Here is a 22,679-nt window from a genome sequence, read left to right on the forward strand (position 1 = left end):
TAAGCATCATTTAATCAGATTTCATGTTGATAAAAAGATTCACATTAGTTGATTAGTTTCGTTAAGAAAAGAAAGGATTTATGTATTCGTATACACGAGAAGCACAAAATAATGATTTGCACTAAAAAAATAAAATACAGTAAACTTGGAAAAAGAAGGAAAAATGACATTATCCTTCTTTGAGAAAATAAATAAACAAATAAATAAAACCAGAAAAACCACATACTAGCTTGAAATGTGGTACATTGCAACCTATATAAGATCTACCTGACTTGCATGCATAGCCATCGTTCTTGTATACGAACGCTCAATTTTGAAGGAGCACCTGATTCAACGGATCCGGTTGGTGCTCCTTTGGAGGAGTCGAACGCTCCGACTGACTAAACATAATGAGTACGTGCATGAGGATGACCGTGATACCCAAGAACGACAAGCAAAAGGCCACTTCTCCCCACGAGAATGGGACACGTTCCAACAAGCTCACAACGGCACCAAGTAGGAAACACGACCAGCAAATCACGACCTATCCATCAAGCGCGAGACATGTTTAAAAGAGATCATGAGTTTGTGCAGTGAAGCAGCTTACTGCATGGTTGTATTTACCATTAAGGATTTCTTTGTTCTGCGAAGCTCATGAGGCAGTCCAGGTCCAAACGTGTTCGTTTCGAGATGTTGCTCTAATAAAGCATCCTGGTTAGAAGGACAAAGCTCCTATTGTTCAGGTGATTCCATGTACTCCAATAAAAAGACAAATTGCTCAAAAATTGGGGCTAAACACTCCACCCTATTAAGAAAACATCACTCGCAGTGACAAACAAGACAAACTAATTTACCAATGAGAGATTAATAGTAATGTGGTGGAAATGCCATTGTCAATTTTGGAAAACAAGGATTTTGTTAGTTTATTATTTCACCATTCATTCACCAGTTCACACATTCATTTAAGTGTACCACTTAAGTGACTCCCTATTCAAGATGTTGCTTTTGCAGAGAGTGATATTTTTTGAGTAACCAATTTTCAGGAAGCATTACCTTTGCAACGAATACGTCTTTGCACCACTGTGCAATCCCACTACTAGTTTCAGGTAATTCCTGCATTAGATGTCGCTTAATATGCACATGTACCTACAGTAGGAGATTGGGAAGTTCATCAACATACTTGTGGAAACCAGTTTAGAATAAAAGGCCGGTACTTGGCTCATCAGTATTCTGTTGTATCAAAAAAAGGCGTGGAAGAAATTGAAGATGAGATGTAGATAAGCATTCAAAATTCAGCACTTCACAGCAACAGTTCTGCAATTGTATTGAATAAAGCTTACAAACTCTCATGGCATACCGTAGAAGAACGCCCCCTGAAGATTCTCAAAAGGGTAGGACAAGGTTCATCTTTTGGGATAGCAACTGTAATATTATATATTGCAGGAACATGTAATCGCAGATGAGTTACTGCTGCAACAAAACCCTGAACAGAAAATAAAAACACTAATTACTAGAAGGTGAAGAAGTTATATTTCAATAATTCAAACACAACTGGCATGATATAACCTAGCATTAGACCCCTCAAACCAATTTAACTTACTTTCAGTGTTTCAGAGTTTTGGTAAAATGATATACTGGTTAGAATTAATTAGTGGTCTAAGAAAAGTAAATCATCAACGAGACACAATGATCTCAGCTAGACAGGTTTCATACTTGTCCGAATTCAATCCGTAGAACTAACCTTGGTACGAGGAATCAGGACATTCCTTGGAACAGGCAGCCCAACTGAAGCAGCATATTGTTGGGCTGCAAAAAGTTTTGCCTGGGTAAAACGTGTTCCTTCAACAAAAAGAGCCAACCAAAAAGGTAAAGGGAAATCATTTAGCCCCTCAAATCCAGACTGCAATTAGACATCAAGAAAAATACATTAATGGACTGATAAAGTTTTACAACCCAAATGGATGAGAAAATGTATACTAAACTGCACACCTTTAGGGTGTTTTCGTCTTTGGCCCAACTTCTCTGCAAAAAAATATAACCAGAAAACCACATTGCCCAGCCAATGACCTGTGTGAATAATAGCATGGGTGATAATAGTTAGTGCCTACAAATTGAGCTGTTTTTCATAAATCAGAGAAAGCAAGAATTAGAAATAATATTTTCATCGCAATATTTTGAGCAGAAATGTTATAAACTGGCATAGAATAACAACAACCTATGACCTGTATGTATAATAATAACATTGGTTATAATTGTTTGTGCCTATAAATTGAGCTTATTTGAAGAAAACAAGCAAATCAACTTAAGTTTGAAGAGGACATCATATTTCATTGCAAACTTCATAGTATAAAATGTTATTGCATCACATGGACTACCAATTTTGGGTATGGTTTGCGCTATGAACAATTGAAAAAAACAAAACCTTGAAGTTCCATTCCTTATATGGTTGGCAATGAATTTAGAAAACTCACAGGGAGGCATAATATCTCTTTCTTTATAATGGCTAAGCAGCTACCAAGGCACCCTGCGTGCTAGCAAAAGTGAGATGACTGTTTAGTCAATGAGAAGATCCCGTCGAGTACATATGAAAGAAGATCATAAAGACAACATCATAGAAAAATATTCATCAAGTCAAGAATATATGTGACTAATATAAATTAGTAGCTAACCTGTGCTAATACCCATCCGACAAGCCAATCAATATCACTTCTATGGTTACAAATGACAAGTGCTCGCTCCTTTCCTAAAATAATATACCAAATCTTAAATTTCAAACCTCTGATAGGAAAGCTCAACATTTTGGAAAAACACTCGCTTGGTTGAGCAATTGAAAATTACTTACCCATGAGTTCAATGATTTCTTTATCTGCAAATAGCTGAACCTGTCAGAACAATTAATCACCCGTGTAAGTAAACAATACAGCAGGAGGGCAGCCATAACATATCATTCCTTACTTATTGATGAATTGTGCATAATCTTATAAATTGTTCTCGCACTTTTTTGGTTTGTGTTAGTGTTTCCATACTTTCCAATCTCAATCAGGAAGAGATTAATTCAGTCATGTATATAGCATATGTAATATGATACTTCCAGAACACCTTATTATTCGCCCACCAGTCGAAAAGCCAGATGAGTTCCAGTGATAGTAGTTCCATGATTCCCTTATTGATCCTTCTGAAAGCATTTCTTGAGAATGGACGAATAAGGATATAAAAAAATGCCTGAAAATTAAGGGAAGTATCAATATTAGATACTAGATTACAACCATCTAAGTAAACAAACAAACAATTAAATGCATGCATTAAAGTACTCTGCTACCACATAATATTGTATACTTTCTTGGACATAGACTTCAATGAATCAAAGTCTTGACTAAAGATAGCCTCTTACACCATGAAGGTGGCACTTATTTAACTCTTGAACTAAAAGCCAAAAGAAAATTGAGTGCAGAGAAATATTTGTTATAGTTGATGGAACTAAAGGATCAGTCCTTTGCTATGAGGATCCCAGTAATTGTGTATCTTGCCTTTGGAACCAGATAAAGCTTAACCAATTCCTGGGTTGTTAGTGCGGCGGTGGCATGTGCAACTCAAGTTCAAGCTGTATGAGTTAATGGGCTAATCATGTGATCCACATGCTTACCTATTAAAGAGCATCTGATTTTGAAAGCATTAGTTACCAGATAGATGGCATTATATCAAAAGGGCAAAGGAAGGTTCAGGTTCAAGGTTCCGGAAAGAAATTTAAGCAAGCTGACAAATCCTTTACAAAAGCTAAAAGATGCCTTTTCATTGTTTTCATCTCATCCACCATTTCACAAGTTATTGTTTAACTTCACTTTCAATTACAAGTGCAACCTACGCTGTCGTTATCGTTTTCCTTTTTCCTTTTAAGTAGGCTCAACATTCTATATACAGAACCCATGTTTGAGCACTAGAACACATCTGTATTGAGAATAATAAATTTTTAAATCAAATGTTCCCAATAATTAATGTTCCCAATAATTAATGTTCCCATGGAGACAATAAACAAAATCAAATCTTCAACTCTCAACATAGACATTGCTACTTAAATGCCACATTCAAATGTTTTCTAATGCCATTCAATACCTTAAAATTCAACAAGTTTGTTCAATTTCATTCAAAAAAGATTGCTAGTTCCAGAAACAATAGGCCAAGTATAAACAAATAGAGCGATGGGAATACCTGAAGCAGGTTTACAATGAGGCCGGAGAGAATGAAGAGGAGACCTAAAGGGAGGATCACTACCGCGGCGATCGCCATTATAATACAGCTTACATGCAAACAAAATTAACAGCTAAATTTTTGCTAGGAATTCAATAATGTCGAGAATGGAATATCCCAATGTGTGTGTGTTTTCAAAACCGTTTCTTGAGATGAGAATTTGGGGGAATCTATGTTTGTCTGTGTCGAAAACGGATCGAGGTGAATGAATGTTTGTCCGAGATATAGGAGCAAAAGCCATTGGTTTACTTCTTTTCTATATCTAGTTCTACGATTTTTTTTTCATTAATTATTCTTTATATAGTATTCAGTAATAGTCAACTTATTTGCATGATTATGGGATGATAAATTCAATTGATTAGGAAATAAATTAGATTTGTTTTTTCAAATTTTAAAATCAACGCAAAAAGTATCACAAAAGTTAAACTTAATTTTAGAAAATAATACTATAAAATTATGTCTCTAAATCACTGTATCATTTCTTTATTTAATTATAACACTAAATCACTTAAGAATAAAATTCATCCCCAAACAAATTTCACAACACGTAAAAAGCATAAGTAAGCAAATGTGTAAGAATAAAATAAAAAACTGATAGTGTAAGCTCGATTTTTCAACAATTTTTTTTAAGTTTTAACCTCGAATTATGGCTTTTTTTGGATACAGCAAGTAGAGAGTTATTTACTAGTAGTTGTGGTATACTTTTAGGGATGAATTTCAAATATACCTTAACATGGTTGGTGATTCAATGCATTCCGGTCCACGTACCATTTTATGAATATAATTATTTTTATTATTATGCACTTAGATTAATTCATTGGGCTAGCCCAAAATTCAAATATTTAATGTTAAAATGAAAATTTCCAATCTAATAAATTTATCAATGAACTTACAATCAATTAATGGAGTAATATCCAATCTGAAATACAACAATTTTGAGTTTGTGGATACCCGGTTAGTCGGGTTCAGGTTCCCATTTGGTATTAGGAAAATTGACATGTGGATCTACGAATCGAGTATCGGGAAGGACATTTTAGAAATGTTATGTTCACGTATCCAAATTTGCATACTTACATTTCACTGTTACATCGTACTTGAACCGGTTCATACCGTACCTAGGTGTGCCGGGCTTGGATGAGTCCACAAGTCCAACACATGGATAAAAATAAAGTTGGACATTTGGGATTGAAATTGTACTTCAATTGGAATGATTTGTATCTATCTCAATTTTAAAATATCTCAATGTTGAAACAGTAGTAGAACCTTTTTTTTATTGTTTTTTTATTGTTTTTTTTTTGTGATTCAAGACGATGAATGTGGAATGTAAATGATAGGGAGTTTGGGAGTTGGGCATGAGTTGCAAATTGCAATGGAGGGAGGAAGGGAGGGGAGGTAGGTAGGGCGTATTGAAATCCATCCATATACGGTATATCCTGCTGCTCCATGGAATTTGTCTGCTACAGATACTCCTACTATCCTCCTTAACCCATACTCTCTCTATACGTACTCCTCTTTCTTCCTCCTCTTCTCTGATAACCAATCAACGCCCCCTTCTCCCCTCTGCGTTTTTATCTCTACCTCTCTTCTCTTCTTTTATTTTTCAATCGTTTTTGCCCGATTGATTTTCGCATCCTTTACCAGGTAGTACTACTTGTTTCCCATCCCTTGCTCTCCAATTCTTTTAGGGCTTTTTCAATTCCCCTTGTTTTTAATCCTCCATCCCTTCTTGATTTGTGGGCCTTGCTCCCTCCTCTCTTCTTGCTTGCCTCGCCTGCTTGTTTAAGGATTTACCTGCGTTTTTTGTTTGTTGCTTCTTCATTCCTTGGCCCCATCATATACTCGCATGCAATTTCTCCCTTATTGTTTCATTCTCTCTGCAAAAGTTTCGGTCTTGCTAGTGTGTGTGTGTGCGCGCTGCCCAACAGATGCTTGTTGTACTTACTTAATTGCTTATTAGTTATTCATTGTTTGGATAAATTATCTTATCTTCCAATTTTGTCTATTTGGTTAAACGCCTCTCCCAATTCCTACACTATTGTGCAAAATTTCGATGTCATTGTCACTTGATTCTCAGCTGTGTATTTAGGGTCTTTAGGAAATCATAAAAGTAATCAAGACACTCATGGGATGGACAATACAAATTCTTTATTCATGATTTGGGTCTTCATCTTTTAAGGATTGGGAATTTATTGTGGATTTTATTTCCTTTCAGGTGCTGTTTGGTTTTGAATGTAGTCTGCGACCAATTTCTAGTTAAGTCAAGATATCAAATGCTCTTGTTGCGAGTTCTGTAAGCTTTTGAGTTGGGCAAAATGGCAGCTGATCAGCGGAAAAAGAAGCGGGTTGGATGCACTTCTCGTGAAAAATATAGGGTAAACAGGAAAAAATTGCATGTTCAACAGCATGATTTGAACACGAGACCCAACATCTCTCTTGAGTGGGATGGAAGGAGAAAAAGTGTAGTTTCTAGGAAGGATCAGATTGGTTTCTCAAAAAGGCACTTGGTTCCATTTATTGAACCTGGTTCTCGAGGCCGCAACATTCTGGCTGATGTCGTCCCCATTCCTACAGAGATATTTGAATTGGAAAACCTTTCTGATGTTCTATCTAGTGAGGTAACATATAATTTTGATTCCAAAGGAAGTTCCATCTTCTAAACACAAATATCTGTTCTGGGACTTATCCATCATTTGGAACTTACTGTAGGTATGGAAGAGCCATTTATCCGACAATGAGAGAAGCTTTCTTTCACAATTCCTACCTAAAGAAGTCGAGCCTGATAAAACCGTTCAAGAATTACTTTCTGGAGACAACTTCCATTTTGGAAATCCTTTTAAGAAATGGCAAGTGTCACTTATGTCCTTTTTGGGCAGTATATTAGATTTAGTTGCATATTGCTTCAAAACCTTTCTGGTCTAATTCTTATGTTTTAGTTGTTTTTCTATATTTTTGTGAGTCTCAAGGGAATGGCTCTTATCTACCATCACTTGGCACCCTTTCATTGGCTGAAACCCTCTCTTCCTGCTTTCTTTTTCCTTTTTGATTGGGGGATGCTCGTGTTGATTCTTTCTCAGCAACTTGTTGAACTGTCTTCTCTTTTTTGGAAACCAAATTGGATGGTGATTCTTTCAATAGAAATGATCTGTTTGAATACTATAGTCTTCTGAAAAGATGTTAAAGTCTTTTTAATGTTTGAAGATACTTTGCTGTAAGCAGCTTATGCTGTGACCATTTTTCAATCCCTATGCATTTCTTCTCCATCCTTAGCCTTTGAATAACTATGTTTCATAATTTGTTTTCTCTGTTTGGTCTTTTCTCCTCATTGCCATTGGTACTTCTTGGAACCCTTGTTCTTCCTTTCCTTTCTCTGTTACCATTAATTTTATCTATGTTATCATATTTCGTTTCGAGCATGCTCTACTCTGGGTTCCTTATGTGGGAAACAAAATGTAATTGACATGCTCTTTATTTCTCAATTATGACTGATAAATCCAATTTTGGTAAGTAGGATGCCCCATTGTCTAAGTTTGATGGTCTTTTGCACTTTGTTGCTGTAGGAGTGCTTCTATCTGTCTTGGGGAGCTTCATCCAGATAATGTTCTTCATAAGGAGCAGTCTCTCAAAGCTGCCAAGAAGACATACTATTCCTTTTTAGAAAACTATCATACCGAGTATGTAGTCCTGGTTTATTATTCCACATATTGTTTTTTATCTCAATTATATCTTCATCCATTACCTTTTATGGATCTGAGTTGTGTTGTGACCATGCTATTGTGCTTCTTTTGCCAGTATGATTGAAAACATACAAATGTGGAAGGATAAGTGGTCAAGTTGCGAGGATCCTGAAGTGGATATTATGCAGAACATTTGGAGGTTACCCATTTTTTATGCTTTTTTCACTTTACTAGCATATGAGATTATGAGCTCACACATTTTCTCGATTGGATTCGTATATTTTTAAAGCTTTCTCTGTGTCCTTGGAATTGCATAAGATGATATATCTTGTTTCAGAGTCCTTGCTAGCTGAATGGTTAACATTATGGTGTCCTGGCAACTTTCAATATCATTGCTCTCTTTAGAGCAGAACTGTTCATATATTTCCTGAACTAGTTGACTTGTTCATATCTAAGATTGGAAAAATACCGAGTTTTGTATCTCCTGCATGCCTCTTTCATGCAAACAAATAATGTTTTAAGGTGTTGCATGTTGTGTGACAGCTCTAGAAAGCATTTTGAGAAAACCATGCATGCGTCCAATGCTAGATTATATGGTACTGAGGAGAACCATGTTGCTACACCGGACTCTTGCTCCTGGGAAAATTCTGAGATGGTTTATAGTAGTGAAAACCAGAAACAGGGAGCAGTGCCAGGAGAATCTTATAGAAGGTAATGCCTTTTTTAATGCAATGTGATATCCATATTCATTAGAGTTATCTCCGTTAGCTTGAGGCCTTGCCACCTTGAATATGTGCACCCCCGATCCCCACCACTATTTTCAAGTCCATCTTAGTAATAATTTTGTCTTGTTTGCTGGAACGTGCAGAGGAGACTTCTTGAAAAAGATATCTGATAGTTCCTCCAGTGGGCTAAAAGTGGTGGGTGCGGCACATAGGAAAGGGGAGAATATACACCAATGGAATATCCAGCAAAATGATGGAGCCAAATACATGTCCTACATCAAGGTCGTGTGGCGTCACATACAGCCATATTTGGGTCTTTGCCAAAATAGCACTTTTAACTATTCTGTACTGATTCCATGGAGGGCTATTTTTTGTGCCACTTAGTCTTATCAAAGTCTGCTATTTTCGTAGGAAATGTTTTTCCCCAGACATTTCCTCATGACTTAGTCACAGTATATGATTTTTCTATAGTACTGTGCCTTTATGTTTTACTACTACTCCCTCCGTTTCTTCATAGTTGAGGCAAAACTTTTCGGCACGGAGTTTAAGAAAGGGATGTTGAATGTGTTAAATAAATAGATAAAAGTAAGAGAGGGAAAAAAATAGAGAGAATAAAGTAGAAAGTGAGTAAAGTAGAGAGAATAAAGTAAGAAAGTGTAAAGTAAGAAAGAGAAAAAAGTTACTATATAGGGAAATGACTCAACTATGAGGAAACTTCCCAAAATGGAAAAATGACTCAACTATAGAGAAACGGAGGGAGTATTAAATTTATGGTTTAGTTGGTTTTGACTGCCTCTGATCCTATAGGTCAGCAAGGAACAGCATGAACGTGTTAAAAGTAGCATCAAGTGTGCTGGAAATAGCATTCAGCCCAAGTCTCTGAATAATGTTTTAGGTAGCTTTGATGCTCTAAATGTGCAACCATTTGCAAGATTTGAGGAAGAAGAGCGTAAGAAGCTGCATGAATATTGGTTAGTTCATTCATTTACTTTATTTTAAAGTTGAAACTAGGTAGCTGTTTGAGATCCCGGACTCACATTAAAATGTGAACATCTCAGGGTTAAATTGGTGACTGGAGATATCCCAGTTGGTTTTGCTAGCTGGAGAAAAAGACAATTGCAGAGACAAGAACTAACACAGACCTTGGGTGAAGAAATAGGGCAAAAGGTGGAACTTCAAGAGGTTTGATGCCTTTTGCTATGGTTCTAATGCATTGTAGTTTTATTTGAATTTTGGCTGTGTACTTGGACTTGAAAATGTGAAATTGATGCAATTGTTTACTTGTCACATTTCTCCAGAATAATCTTGATGACGAGAAAGATGTCTCTAGCAATGATGTGATGGAGCTCTCGGATGGTGAAGGGGAAGTTCTAGCTTCCGACACAGTTGAGGTTTATAAGCATTCCTTTTATAGCTATTTTAATCTAGAGAATGTGATTTTTGAGTTACTTTAAAAACCATTTCGTCGACTCTATGTTTTTCCCTTTCCTTATTCATGAAACAAGACACTAGCATAGTTGTAATCCACTTTCTGGATTTCTATACTGGCTGGCAGGAGGTGGAAAAAGAGCAAAGTGATGGCTCTCTCCAGGAACAGAAGGATAATGAAGAACCAGTTAATGAAATGGATACAGAAATAGAGGTTGATCTCGCTGCTCCTTTCAAATTTTTATTACAAATATTTGGTTATGGATCGGCTTGTTTTGACTCTATATGTGACACAGTTCTAAAGGTGAATTTTCTAATTTCATTTGATTTGATTGACAGGATCAAAAAGAAACTAGAAATGACTGCATATTTGAGAAGCGTTCTAGTGATAATATAGAAATGAATGAGAACGATGATGAACCCAACCATGTCTTCCTTCAGGATCACAGAGAGTCGCTTAATAATAGCCCTAGGAGCACAATGATAACTTCATCCAGCCCTGGTTTTCTCCAAGATCAGCATCAGCAGCAAATCAGTTCACTCGATAGCAATCAACATACCAATTCGAAGGAGATGGAATCTAATGGTGATAGTGGAAGTGCAAAAATTGACCCTCAAATTGTTTCTGGTTACTCACGAGATACGAATCATGTGGAGGTTTCACTTAGCCAAGGGGCGTCTCTTGCGTCCTCTAGTGATATTTGGCCAGTTAGTGATGTTCATGGCTCTTACTACCAATCTACTGCGTTAAGTCCTGGATATGCATCCACTCATGAGTTGTCGGTTGGGCATCCGCAACTTATCCAGCAGGGGCAAGTAGTGCAAATGCTTAATGTTCAAACAAACCGGTCAGACAAAGATGCTAGGAAGGACATGTTGCATAGGCCCACTGACGATATGTCTTTCTTCAATCCATATGCTAACCAAGACCGAAGTGAATTGCTTCATTCTCTGTTGAAGGCGCAGAGTACTTTTCCATACCATCATCAAGCACAAAAACATTCTGGACTAGATTTTCAGCCTGGAAGTGATCTCGTGATGGAGACAGCTCATTTTCCTGGACATTTTAGGGAGCATGTTCATCCACCGGTTCCTCCAACAGATATGAGGCAAAAGAGACTGAATGATCCATACCTGCATCAGAACATTCAGGAGAGTATTTTTCCTGGAAATCGGTTTACTAGTGTTCCTAGGCAGGAGACTTTGGCAGTTAATGCTCATGATTGGGCGAGTGTCAATAGTGTACGCATGCCAGTCGCTCATCATCTGAACAGTGGAGAGTTGGGTCAGAGCTGGTATACAGGTGAGAATGGAAACAGGGACGGATGGCATGCGCTTGAGCCTGTTAATGGGTTTACCAATGGAAGTAGATCCGACCAGACACTGTTCAGTGTCCTATCCGAATGCAATGGGCTACCACAAGCCAGTTACGATGCTGCTACAGCATCAGGGTCCACAGAACGATTGATACACGCAGGAACGTACAATGGTGTAGGAGGTATACATGCGTCGAGCAGCAGCAGCAGCAGCAGCAGCAGCAGCAGTTTCTTACCAGTGTCAGCGAATCCACTGAACTACTTGAGCGGGCACGAAGGGTCAGGCAGTATTAAGATGAGCAACCTGGGATGGATGGGATTGCCGACGACACAGCAGAGTTCAGGAATGCAGGAGTCGATCGGGAAACCATTCTTGAGGTCGTGGAATCAGTAGAGGAGTGAATTGTAGCAAATTTTGAGATGGAATTTTGAGTTGGGTGTAAATAGATAGAAGCGAATGGGTATTGGTTATGCCATGTATATTAAGTAGGGAGGAGAGGGGAAGGAATTCATTACTACATAGTTTGATTTTGATGGGATATGTAATGTATTGTGGTTTTGGGGTTGGTGAAGGCGCCAAGTCTCATGTGCTATTTATAATAAGATTCGAAGTGTTGTGAGCTTTTTTTTGGTCTCAATGTGTAGCTTAGTTAGTTAGTTAGTTAGTTAGTTAGTTATGCTGTTTTAGAAATTGCCAACTGTCGGTGTCGGCAATAAAAAATACAGTATTTTTCATCATAACTGCTAAACAATAATCATACCATTCAAATTCAATTAAGCATTATGCTTTCAAGCAAAACTTAGTTGCAAAGTATCTTGAACCACAGCTTTATCTTATTCCAATTCACGTGGGTAAAACTTGGTTCTTACAATTCTCCATCTCAAATAATAGCACAAGCCCTTTGCCAATTAATTGGAGCCATTTATAATTTTGCATGGCTAGGTAAAATAATAAATTTATCATAATGATAATAATAATTATTTGAAAAAACCAGCTGCATTGATTAATTGGACGTTCATATTTTTGGAAGAGGAAGAGGAAGAGGAAGAGGAAGAGGAAGAATCTGATTGAATTCCGTTGTGGCAAGGAAGGAAAAGATGCCGACGATGGAGAAGATTACCTTGGGCACCAACAGAGAAGTGATCCGGCTGGAGCGCGAAGCTGTTATTCCAATCCTCAAGCCCAGGCTCACCGTCCATTTAGCCAATCTCATTGGTACAATCTCAATTATCATACCTTCAATCCAATTCCTGATGTTAATTGCATTGTACCAATTTGTTAGAAAATGATTTTATTATGCCAAACTCTTTTTCCTCCTACCTCAAATACATTTTCCTATTTTTATTTGGGACATTTGTTGATCAATAACCTTAGCATTACAACATAACTGCTTCAGTTTATTAAATGCAGAAAAAAAATGGTCTTCAGCATTTGTGTGCCTTTAACTGATGGATGTTTCTCATCCTGCAGAACAAAGCTCCGATCGTGCAGAGTTCTTGAAACTCTGCAAGAGAGTGGAGTACACAATCCGGGCATGGTACATGTTGCAGTTTGAGGACCTCATGGTGATTTCCCTGTCCTTTAGTCTATATTCCTTGAGTTGATATGTTGTATAATCTAACACCTTACTGATTCAATATGAATATGTCTGCAGCAACTCTACTCCCTTTTCGATCCTGTCTATGGAACGCAAAAGTTGGAGCAGCAGAACTTGTCTTCCGAAGAAATTGAGGCACTTGAACAGAATTTCTTGAGATACTTGTTTCAGGTAAGCTTATGCTTCTCCTACGGATTTCACTCGTTAACTTATAGCAACACTGAAATTCTCAACTAGATTCACTTTCGACTATAAAGGTTTTAATCACATATCTACCTTTTAGGTCTGTATTTACTTCCCTTTTGTTTCTTGTTAATGCATATTTCTTTGCTTTTTTTTTATCTTATTCTGCAGATTATGGAGAAAAGCAATTTTAAGATAGCCACTGATGAAGAGATTGATGTGGCACATTCTGGGCAATATCTCCTTAATCTTCCGATCACAGTTGATGAGTCTAAGGTGTAGTGTAATGCACGCGTTGAATCGTAATATAGCATGCTTTCTGATAAGCATTCATCTGTTTAAAGAACTATTATTGCTGAATGTAGCTTGACAACAAGGTTTTGAAGAGGTTCTTTGAATCACATCCTCACGAAAATCTCCCAGATTTTGCAGATAAGGTATGTGTCGCTTCTCTCCAAGTATGATTTTATTGCGTATTTCTTACATGCTTGATGTAAGAGAAAACTGCCCATTGATTTTTCTATAACATGTCTTAGCTTATTCTTCTCTAATTACTGTGTCACTCCAATAATAATACTCCTATACATATAGACTCTTAACCATCAATTTGACACTCTTAAGATATATTGTCTGTACACCTGTACCCAACCATAATTAAATTTACTATTTTAGAGTTACTGCAAAAATGCTTAATTTTGTTTAGGATGAAGGCAAACATGGATATTGTCCGTGCCCCATGCCCAACTAAATTTTGATTTTGATTTACTATTTTAGAGTAACTGCAAAAACGCTCGATTTTGTTTAGGAGGATGATATTATGAGAGAGTTTACAGGAAGTTGAAAAGCTTATTAATAGTTGAGACAGATGATTTTTTTGCAAGTTAACAAGATGTGGGTTACTTAATGAACAGGATGTAAGTAAACAGTTGATATTTCTGCTCTATCACTTGTAAATTGTAGTGTATACCCCCTCCGTAATTTGGTGATATTACGAGTCTCCTTCATAGGTTATAAATACTTGCTACTTCGCTAGCCTATATATCATAATAGTCCATTGCGATGTTAGATACAACATAACTTGCATTACTAGTATTATTTTAAAAATCTTTGCTGCATCATTATATTTTGTTGGATTCCATTATTCTACTTGTTGTTTCTTTGCTCTTCAGTATATAATCTTCAGGCGTGGGATTGGCATTGACAAGACAACTGATTATTTTGTCATGGAAAAAGTTGATGCAATAATTGCACGTCTGTGGGCGTGGATAATGAGAAAGACCAGGTGAGAGAAATTCAGTATTGCAAACACTTGTTTGAGCCAAAGATTCGAGATAACTAAGTTTCCATGTGAAGTCTGATTTGCTTAAAGATCAGCTGTCTTCTCCTGGCTTCACTACCCCCTTGTTCTGCTCATAAAGTTCATTTAGTCCTTCATTTCACGCACACACATGCTGAATTTTAATCTCTCTTGGCTTCTCTGCTTTCAGATTAGAGAAGGTTTTTTCAAGGAGGACTAGTATAAGGAAGAAGAAGGATCCTAAAAAAGACGATGAATTCATTTCCCAAACTGAAGATCATGAATTATACGTCGAACGCATTAGACTCGAAAATATGGAGCTCAGGTTTCATAGCGATGTTATAATTGATCCATTTTTGTTGCTTGAATTGAATATTACATTCTTTAGTTTGCAGATCTTCACAATAAGTTTTATGCTCTGATTTTGTGTGTTGTGAGAATTGTGAGCATACCTGAGGCTGAGCTACCTGTGATGCTAAAAAAGCCAAGTCGGGCACATTATATGTTTTCAAGATGTTTAACTGAAGATGCTGACTAATGATAACCTTCAAATGACTTTTATTTTTTCTTGTTTCAGTTTAAAAAATCTGCTGAGACAAAATACAATTCAAGAACCTACTTTCGATAGGATCATAGTTGTGTACAGGTATCCAATTGATATCTTGTTATTGAGTAATAATTACATGTCTGCAACATTGTTTCTCTGTTACTATTGTACTATTTTTTTACATTGCTCTATGTATAATCAGGTCCAATAGCTTTAAGTTGTTGTAGTTTCTTAGTACTTTTAGTTTCCACGTTAATTGCCTTGATTCTTTCTCTTTACTACTGAACTCTACTTTACTGATTCCCTTCTTCTAGTCTAGGATTTACTAAATTACTTTCACTTGAGGAATTGTTTATGAATTGATGTTGCAAGTCGGAAACTTAGCAGATATATATTGCATGAGAAAACTTAAACCACAATTTCTTTGAGCTCAGTGGGGTGCCTTTTCCACCCTTGTTTTATACTTTTAGTCAGAGATTTCGGTTCCTGTTTTGATCAAATTCAAAAGGTTAACATAGAATGCTATGCAGGCGAGCGAGTTCAAAAACCAAAGCAGAACGAGGCATATATGTGAAACATTTCAAAAACATCCCTATGGCTGATATGGAAATTGTCCTTGTTGGTTTTCTTGATCCTCTACCCTCCTTCATTTTCACCTAAATGCTGGAGTTTTCTGTTAGTTTGATTTCTTTTGCTGATGAGAGCTTATTAGACAGTTTATGTTCTTTGTAATACAGCCGGAGAAAAGGAATCCAAGTTTAACTCCAATGGACTGGGTCAAATTTCTTGTATCTGCAGTTGTTGGTCTGGTTGGTCAACTTCTTCTATAATCATCTTTAGTTGCATTTCAAAGCCACTTCCTTTTTTTTAACACTAAATAACATAGTTATGGTTTAATTCTTTCAGGTTGCTGTCGTAGGATCTGTTGAAATGCCTAAAGCTGACCTCTGGGTCATGTTTGCTATTCTTTCCACAGTGCTTGGTTACTGTGCTAAGATTTACTTCACGTTAAGCATCTCCAACCTTGGAATTTATTTCTTTTAATGCATATAATTCAGTATTAATATTGAAAAGCTGAAATCACAATTTCCACAGTCATTGTCATTCAGAAAAACCTAAAGTTAGCGATAGCATTGGTAATGATTGTGTGCATATCAGAAATTTTGCTCCTTGCACCAGAGAGGTAGAATAGTAGTGTTAAATGTGTGTTGTAAACTGAACCAGATGATTAAACTGGAAACGATTAGCAAAGACAGGATAAGTTATTCCCCCTTGATAGTTTGTAAAACATGTAGGGATTGATTTTTCTCAACAGGCAATCCATTTATTAAGTCCAAGAGAAACTTCACAAAAAAAACATTATTTAAATTAACCATGTATGAATTAATCATGCACAATCCGCCCCTCCTAAAAATTATGCTCAATCAGTGATCTGTAAGTTGAGTTTGTTAATATGCATCAACCAGAAACCAAGATCCCTCCCTTGAAAGATAGTTTGATTCCTACAACTCTTTCGACGAGATTAGGCCAACCCATGTCTTTTTGTTCTGCATCCTCTGTGAGCAGGTTTATCACAATCTCTTATCCCATCCATGTTTCCATCGTGGATTCTTCTTCATATTAGAGTTGATTTAACTTTTTTGTAGTTAGCTGAAGTTTGTTCACTCTCCAGGTTTCAACAGAATATGGCTACATATCAGAATCTGATCACACAATCGATGTATGACAAACAATTGGATAGTGGACGGGGGACTCTTCTTCACTTGTGCGATGATGTAATTCAACAAGAGGTACGTAAGACTAGTGTATAGTTTACTTCCGAGCTTGACAGCCAATAATTGTTTGGATGACTCATTTTCTTTCCCTAGAGGACATAACTTTCCTCTACATGTACTTGGAAGCAAAATGCGGAGGGATTTTTTTGTGTTATGAGCAACAACATATTTTCCATGCCTCTGGAATTTATGGTTATTACATTGAGCATGGAATGTGGTCATGAGTTTAAAATTGATGGAATTCATGTTAACTGAATACTGCCTATATGCTATCTAAACAGAAACTGACATGGAGTGTGGTCATGACTTTATCTGCTTCCAGTTGTCTAAATCACACATGTGCAGGTAAAGGAGGTCATTATTTGTTTTTTCATATTGATGGAACAAGGGAAAGCTACACTTGAGGTACACAGATCTGGATTTAGAATGCTTTTCATGATCGATTAGGTTGATCACGAATTTTGTGCCTTTAGATGTAAAATTTCTGATATGCAGTCTGGTGTTCTTATGATATAAAAACAGGACCTTGACCATCAGTGTGAAGAATTAATAACAGATGAATTTGGTGAACGCTGCAATTTTGATGTTGACGATGCAGTCCACAAACTGGACAAACTAGGCATAGTTTGTCGGGTGAGCTTTTTCAATTCTTGTAAAATAGTGGCTTTAAAATTATTGTAAAGTTAGGGATACAAGAATGAAATTGTGATTGTTGAGGTGACTGAGTCGTGGTTGTAATGGTAATGGATATAGGATTCAATTGGACGATACTACTGTGTTGGTCTGAAGCGTGCTAATGAGATCATAGGCATGACAACGGAAGAACTTGTCCTAAAGGCTAAACAGAGTCCAGTCCCTGCCTCTGCCCCTGCCTCTTCTTGATTTATTTCACTAAACAACTGTAAGCTTGTGATTTTCTTTAGCTATTGTTGTAGTTATTTCTAATTTTTCCAGTAGTTCACCATTTCCATGTTATTTTTTCTTGTACATAAAAGACGTGGTATGTGTTGTTTGTTATCATGGATGGCATTCATGCCCATGCCAATGCCAATGCCAATGCCAATGTATGAGTGCAGTAGTTAGTGTATGTGTTGAAGAATGAGCCTTATTTTTTTATGAATAGGACTTCCCTTATTTTTTCTTGTTTGGCTCAATTAAGACATCTCATGTCAATGATCAAGATTCTTTAACTAGCAATTATTATCTGTCTAATTCCATTTTTTCTAAAATTGAAGTCAAATAATAAACTATGGGAGGAAAATTTACTAATCCAATTCAGCAGTTAAAGTATTTGGAATGTGCATACAATGTGCAACTCAATCTCACTATGATATCAACAATATATAGAAGTTTGGTTTACAAGAACATTGATTGATTGACAGGCTTATGAAATAAAAAATAAAAAAATCATCCAACTGTTCTTTATACAATTATCAAACAGCTGGATATATTCTTTGCTTCTATTTTTCTCAAAACACACTCAAAATGCCACAACGCAGCCTTCTTATTTTGAAGCCATAAAAAGCTGGCTTCCCAAGGTCACAACTGGGGTTCCTTCCCCCATGATCGTCGTCAAGCTCATTTCTTTCTCAAGAATCCGATCCAGCTCGGTCACCACATAGCTCATAAGAGAACGCCTCTCACTTGAAGGATTCACACACTGCACAATCAGCTGCATGAACTCTTCCATGCCTTCTGTTGTAAAGCTATTACCCAATCTCTGATCAATGATGGTAGATATGCTGCCACCTTCCTGAAGATTCTGCAGCTGCAAACATAATAAGTTTGTATTTTACAACCACACAACTATTTGACTTTCATGAAATTGACATGGCTTTAGGGATGTGAGCTAGTGTAAGTGATGCAGTATAGCTCCCGAGCACTTTGTGTCTCGAATTATATGTTACTTTGCCAAGCGTATGAACAGTTAATGATTTCTACAATATCACCATGTTACCGTAATCAGATCAAGGAAAAGAAAAGCACAACAGTTACTACTAGTGTAACGTGCTTCTTGGTATACATGGCAGGAAGTATAATGATTTATATTAGCAGAAGTAAAACGTTCGACGTTGTAGAGAATTTGATTATGGTAATTTGTGCAAAATGCAAATTTACCCATTCAACCAAATTATGATTGATGTCTGAAGATAGCAATTCTTTTGCTTCCTGCCCGCTCACTAACTCCAAAAGGAACACCCCAAAACTGTAAACATCGCTTTTGTCAGAAAATCGCCTGAATTCACTGGCCCTGCATCAGCACATGACAATACAATTAATAATTACTCCATTAAACAACTGTAGTACAAAACCAACTAGCAAGTATATTACTCTGGGGCAAGAAAAACATCATCAACTGCCACTTGAGCAGATGTGCCTGCAGAATCAAATCTTCCGAGAAAATTGCGTAAACCAGCATCTGCTACTTTTGCTATGAAATTCTCGTCCACAAGAACATTTACTGTTTTGAAATCCTTGTGTATCAACCTAGGACTTAGAGAGTGAAGGTGAGCCAAACCTGTGCATATAAAGTGAGGATGAGCACACATATATATGCTATATCTCAAGAACGCTCACTTTGAAGCTTTGTGAAACCTTATACATGTTTTTAATAAGCCATGTTTTGTACATCATTCTTTTTCAGCACAAGATAAGATGGGTTAATACCAGAAAGCTAAAAGTACTCGCTGATTATTGTTTCAGCGCAAAACAAGATGAATTAATACCAGGAAAGCCATAAAATGCTCACTGGTTTTGCAGAAGATCACCTTTAGCTGCCCCAAGAGCTATTTGAAGCCTGTGCTTGAATTCAAGCTTTTCCTGTGAAACCTGACCAGCGCCTGAGATATGACATGGAGTTAGGTTAGATGCTCTAACGCAGAATAGAATAGAATAGAATAGAAAAGAAGGAAGGGGGTGGAGTCGTAAATTGATGAAAGTGAATACTAGATTAATAAAATCTGGGGTTTGAGGGAAGACAATGAAAAGGCAATGAACAGGAATATTTGCAAGCGCAGAGGATATAGTCAGTTGCAGAGGTGTCAGTAATGGTTAAACAAAGGCGTGAAATTTTTTGCAAAACAGCATTCTGTTAAAAATTTTACTTTAGAACTGATGTGTCAAATTCACTAACGGCACGCGCAACAAGGAACACACAAAAGAATGAATGGAGGAAAAATAATTACCATACAAGTGAATAGACACACTTCCATTGGGTATGTACTCATAGACAAGAATCTGTACATCATTTTCCTGGCAATAACCTAAAAGAGTGACCAGATTTCGATGTTGAATAGATGAAAGATATCGAACCTGATAAGAAATAAACTCTAAGCTCAGTCGCAGCGTGTAATTTCCTATCAACGAATGCCCTTCAGCAATCCATCAATGTAACAGAAAAGCAAATTGGTTTCAAACATATAGAGCCAAAAAGTGCATTAAGCCCTAAACACGTATTCACAATTTCTTCAAGACCTCTTTAACAACGTCGAAATGAGCACTGTACACATATTGATGTCATTAAATCCATCAGAGGTGAAAAGGAAACTACAGGGTGAATGGCACATGCTAGAAAACTAGTAAAAAGCAATGTAGTGATAATAAGGAACATTTTACTTCCCATAGGTATCTGACAAGTATGCATATCAAGTTGGTGAGAAAGTGAGATACCTCCTCAACAAATTCATGGGTAGGAGGCGCGGGTCGCTTCTTAATGGCTACAAGTATCCCATCATGAAGCAATCCTTTGTAGACCTCCCCAAATTTCCCTTGTCCTATCAAACTCTTGTCACTAAAATTTTTTGTAGCAGCTGACAATTCGTCCATCCCGAACCTCCTAGCATCTCGCATAGAAAACTCAATTCCAACAGCTCTCCCAACTGCATAATTCAATTCAGCAATGGTGTTACACAGTGTTGGCAGTTAATAACACAACAGAGAAAAGATGAAGCTACCTTGAACAGAGGGATCAGAGGAAGCAGTGTCAGACGTTCTTGAAGCGTTCCTAGGTCGGAAAATGCAATACCAAATGGTAAACACGAGTATCCCCACCAATGCCACGCCTCCTGCAGCAGCACCACCTATAATTGCTGCAAGAGTCGTTGACATTTGGTCTGGGATCCAATTGAGCTAGGGTTCCAATACAAACAGAGTATTATTATCATACATGGAAGCTGAAATTCAGAAGGCTTTTAAATTGTTTGGAATCATACAGTGCCAACACATGCTCTGCAGAATTGGATGGCAGAAGATGAAAAGATGTGAAATTATGAGAGGATTAGCAGCAAATAAGTAATGGAAAAAGGAAAAAAAGCAAAGGAAGGAGACGAGGAGATATGAATAGGGATTGAAAAGCAGTGAATGTGTGAGGTGGATAGGAAATGGTTAGCATATATACAAGGGGAAAAGCGAGGATTGAACAGCTAGTAATCAATCCAGCAACACTAATACTAATAGAAAAGCAGAGAGAGAGATAATGCCGACAGAAAGGAAGCTGCCGCCGACAATAAGCTCCACTTCACCAATCCCTCTACACCAATTTTGTATATTTATTACACAAAAACCCCCATCCACCCACCATTAAAACAGAGAGAGACGCTGCTTTGCTGGGAATCAAGGGTAGAATCTACTGAGTAAATAACAGAGAGAGGTTGAAACGTTTTTGTTTAATTTAAATAATCAATTAATTTAATCTACAAATGCAAAATACATTAGGTTATTGGCATTGCACGTGACTCGATTATTATAATTAAATAGATAAATAGAAGCATATAATTATAAACAAAGATTTGAGTGAGGCCAATCAATAATTGTAGTCCAGCTAAGTTGACATTGCTCCTACACCAAATCTTTTATTAACGCCTCTACTCATACCATTACCGGAATATTTATTTCTAATTTGATGCTAATTTCCATTGGATTCTTTATTGTAGTACAACACAACTAGCCTACCACCCAACTATTTTTAATCAAATCAATTGCCTATGCTTAAGACAGCCATTTGCTTGCATATGAATGCATGTATAAATTGAGTATGTATATAAATGAGGTATCTATCGAGTAAGTAAGGTCATTCACAGCGGTGGCGGATGGTCGCGTCATGTCACCTACCTAATTGATAGCTGACGTAGCCACGATACATTTAATTGCATATCATTTTAAATTATGTATTTTTCAGTTTTCAATTAATATAATTTTAATAAATTTTGTATATTAATTAAGTTGAAATAAATTAATTTTAATATAGGGTTCAGATATGATGACTTTTGAATAATATTTTTTAAATAAAGAATAAGGTAAAATGTCTTGGCTCGTGAATAATATAGTGAAAATATATGGATGACCTAAGCAGGGACGGATAAACCGCGCTAAGATTAAATACATAAAAAGTGATTTTATCAATTCATAATTCTCATTAAATATTGTGGAATATATTTAAGTTGAAGTTGGGCTTCTTCTGTTCTGGGCCGCGCTCATCACTAATCTATAAGCTTCAGCCCTACTTTTATTTATTTTTAATTGCAAATCAAATGGAGACATTGCTGTCTCTCATATTCCTCACTTCCCTATTTTTTTCCACTGTCAATAATCTTACTAATTAACTTACAAATTTTAATAAAGGAAAAAAATAGTTAGAATATTACTCTTAATGAAGATAAAGATATCACATAAAAAAATTTATCCACAATAAAAATGACTAATTTTTATTGTCGAAAACAAGGCTATTGGTTGTGGATGAATGAAGGTATAATGAATGAAAAAAGTTTGTTGATGAGATGGTGATTACTACATCTCCTCCATTTTATTCCTTTCCCTTTTAGGTGATGAAGGAATATACAGGTCAGTAGGGCTGCGATGCAATAATAAAATTCTACTTTAAAAAATTAAATATAAATAATGTAGAGATAGAAGTC

The 22,679-nt window shown here is 36.6% G+C and overlaps 4 protein-coding genes across 13 annotated transcripts; 2 read left to right on the forward strand and 2 right to left on the reverse strand.

Moving 5' to 3' along the window:
- Positions 1–122: 122 nt before the first annotated feature.
- On the reverse strand, positions 123–4,420 carry LOC121763742 (1-acyl-sn-glycerol-3-phosphate acyltransferase 2-like). Of its 7 annotated transcripts, none has more exons than XM_042159813.1 (11): positions 4,186–4,420; positions 3,079–3,201; positions 2,822–2,861; positions 2,649–2,722; positions 2,451–2,510; positions 1,969–2,046; positions 1,721–1,879; positions 1,337–1,462; positions 1,033–1,125; positions 604–690; positions 123–523 (listed from the first exon to the last, which is right to left on the reverse strand). In XM_042159813.1, exons 1-11 carry the CDS (start codon positions 4,261–4,263, stop codon positions 308–310), a joined length of 1,134 nt encoding a protein of 377 aa, XP_042015747.1. In that variant the 5' UTR covers positions 4,264–4,420; the 3' UTR covers positions 123–307. The 7 variants fall into 7 exon arrangements, with proteins under 7 accessions (XP_042015747.1, XP_042015752.1, XP_042015750.1 ...); XM_042159818.1 differs by lacking the exon at positions 4,186–4,420 and adding an exon at positions 3,623–3,660; XM_042159816.1 differs by lacking the exon at positions 4,186–4,420 and adding an exon at positions 3,507–3,598.
- Positions 4,421–5,535: 1,115 nt separating this feature from the next.
- LOC121765387 lies at positions 5,536–11,990 on the forward strand. 3 transcript variants are annotated; one of them, XM_042161524.1, is made up of 12 exons: positions 5,536–5,650; positions 6,437–6,839; positions 6,931–7,067; positions 7,782–7,895; positions 8,014–8,097; positions 8,442–8,609; positions 8,767–8,905; positions 9,431–9,594; positions 9,682–9,805; positions 9,922–10,014; positions 10,179–10,265; positions 10,391–11,990. In XM_042161524.1, the coding sequence occupies exons 2-12, from the start codon at positions 6,537–6,539 to the stop codon at positions 11,759–11,761; spliced, it is 2,784 nt and encodes a 927-aa protein (XP_042017458.1). In that variant the 5' UTR covers positions 5,536–5,650; positions 6,437–6,536; the 3' UTR covers positions 11,762–11,990. The 3 variants fall into 3 exon arrangements, with proteins under 3 accessions (XP_042017458.1, XP_042017457.1, XP_042017459.1); XM_042161523.1 differs by having other exon boundaries at positions 5,577–5,865; XM_042161525.1 differs by having other exon boundaries at positions 5,577–5,865; positions 9,682–9,790.
- A 269-nt stretch (positions 11,991–12,259) lies between these two features.
- Positions 12,260–17,907, forward strand: LOC121765048. Its single transcript, XM_042161090.1, has 16 exons — positions 12,260–12,310; positions 12,411–12,583; positions 12,839–12,933; positions 13,023–13,136; positions 13,320–13,424; positions 13,514–13,585; positions 14,318–14,430; positions 14,636–14,770; positions 15,023–15,091; positions 15,523–15,610; positions 15,730–15,801; positions 15,899–15,999; positions 16,665–16,782; positions 17,113–17,172; positions 17,290–17,400; positions 17,521–17,907. Exons 2-16 carry the CDS (start codon positions 12,466–12,468, stop codon positions 17,647–17,649), a joined length of 1,500 nt encoding a protein of 499 aa, XP_042017024.1. The 5' UTR covers positions 12,260–12,310; positions 12,411–12,465; the 3' UTR covers positions 17,650–17,907.
- Positions 17,908–18,077: 170 nt separating this feature from the next.
- LOC121765818 (probable serine/threonine-protein kinase PBL3) lies at positions 18,078–21,438 on the reverse strand. Of its 2 annotated transcripts, none has more exons than XM_042162066.1 (7): positions 20,721–21,438; positions 20,437–20,645; positions 19,953–20,079; positions 19,536–19,607; positions 19,099–19,285; positions 18,886–19,018; positions 18,078–18,529 (listed from the first exon to the last, which is right to left on the reverse strand). In XM_042162066.1, the coding sequence occupies exons 1-7, from the start codon at positions 20,872–20,874 to the stop codon at positions 18,272–18,274; spliced, it is 1,140 nt and encodes a 379-aa protein (XP_042018000.1). In that variant the 5' UTR covers positions 20,875–21,438; the 3' UTR covers positions 18,078–18,271. The 2 variants fall into 2 exon arrangements, with proteins under 2 accessions (XP_042018000.1, XP_042017999.1); XM_042162065.1 differs by having other exon boundaries at positions 18,078–18,535; positions 20,721–21,436.
- Positions 21,439–22,679: the final 1,241 nt, after the last annotated feature.

Source organism: Salvia splendens, chromosome 14 (assembly GCF_004379255.2).
Source record: "Salvia splendens isolate huo1 chromosome 14, SspV2, whole genome shotgun sequence".
Taxonomy (NCBI): domain Eukaryota; kingdom Viridiplantae; phylum Streptophyta; class Magnoliopsida; order Lamiales; family Lamiaceae; genus Salvia; species Salvia splendens.

What these genes read in the sequence shown, in the direction of transcription:
- LOC121763742 (XM_042159811.1), bottom strand. Translation starts at nt 3,282, where the DNA reads ATGCATGCATTTAATTGTTTGTTTGTTTACTTAGATGGTTGTAATCTA. An exon ending in AAGACGAAAACACCCTAAAG is followed by an intron (nt 1,880 to 1,968) that starts GTGTGCAGTTTA and finishes GTCTAATTGCAG; the next exon opens with TCTGGATTTGAGGGGCTAAA. An exon ending in TCAGGGGGCGTTCTTCTACG is followed by an intron (nt 1,126 to 1,336) that starts GTATGCCATGAG and finishes CTCCTACTGTAG; the next exon opens with GTACATGTGCATATTAAGCG.
- LOC121765387 (XM_042161524.1), top strand. Translation starts at nt 6,537, where the DNA reads ATGGCAGCTGATCAGCGGAAAAAGAAGCGGGTTGGATGCACTTCTCGT. An exon ending in CTGATGTTCTATCTAGTGAG is followed by an intron (nt 6,840 to 6,930) that starts GTAACATATAAT and finishes AACTTACTGTAG; the next exon opens with GTATGGAAGAGCCATTTATC. An exon ending in GGAAATCCTTTTAAGAAATG is followed by an intron (nt 7,068 to 7,781) that starts GCAAGTGTCACT and finishes TTGTTGCTGTAG; the next exon opens with GAGTGCTTCTATCTGTCTTG.
- LOC121765048 (XM_042161090.1), top strand. Translation starts at nt 12,466, where the DNA reads ATGCCGACGATGGAGAAGATTACCTTGGGCACCAACAGAGAAGTGATC. An exon ending in CTCGAAAATATGGAGCTCAG is followed by an intron (nt 14,771 to 15,022) that starts GTTTCATAGCGA and finishes TTCTTGTTTCAG; the next exon opens with TTTAAAAAATCTGCTGAGAC. An exon ending in TATCTGCAGTTGTTGGTCTG is followed by an intron (nt 15,802 to 15,898) that starts GTTGGTCAACTT and finishes TAATTCTTTCAG; the next exon opens with GTTGCTGTCGTAGGATCTGT.
- LOC121765818 (XM_042162065.1), bottom strand. Translation starts at nt 20,874, where the DNA reads ATGTCAACGACTCTTGCAGCAATTATAGGTGGTGCTGCTGCAGGAGGC. An exon ending in AGCTCTTGGGGCAGCTAAAG is followed by an intron (nt 19,286 to 19,535) that starts GTGATCTTCTGC and finishes TTATATGCACAG; the next exon opens with GTTTGGCTCACCTTCACTCT. An exon ending in GATGTTTTTCTTGCCCCAGA is followed by an intron (nt 19,019 to 19,098) that starts GTAATATACTTG and finishes GTGCTGATGCAG; the next exon opens with GGCCAGTGAATTCAGGCGAT.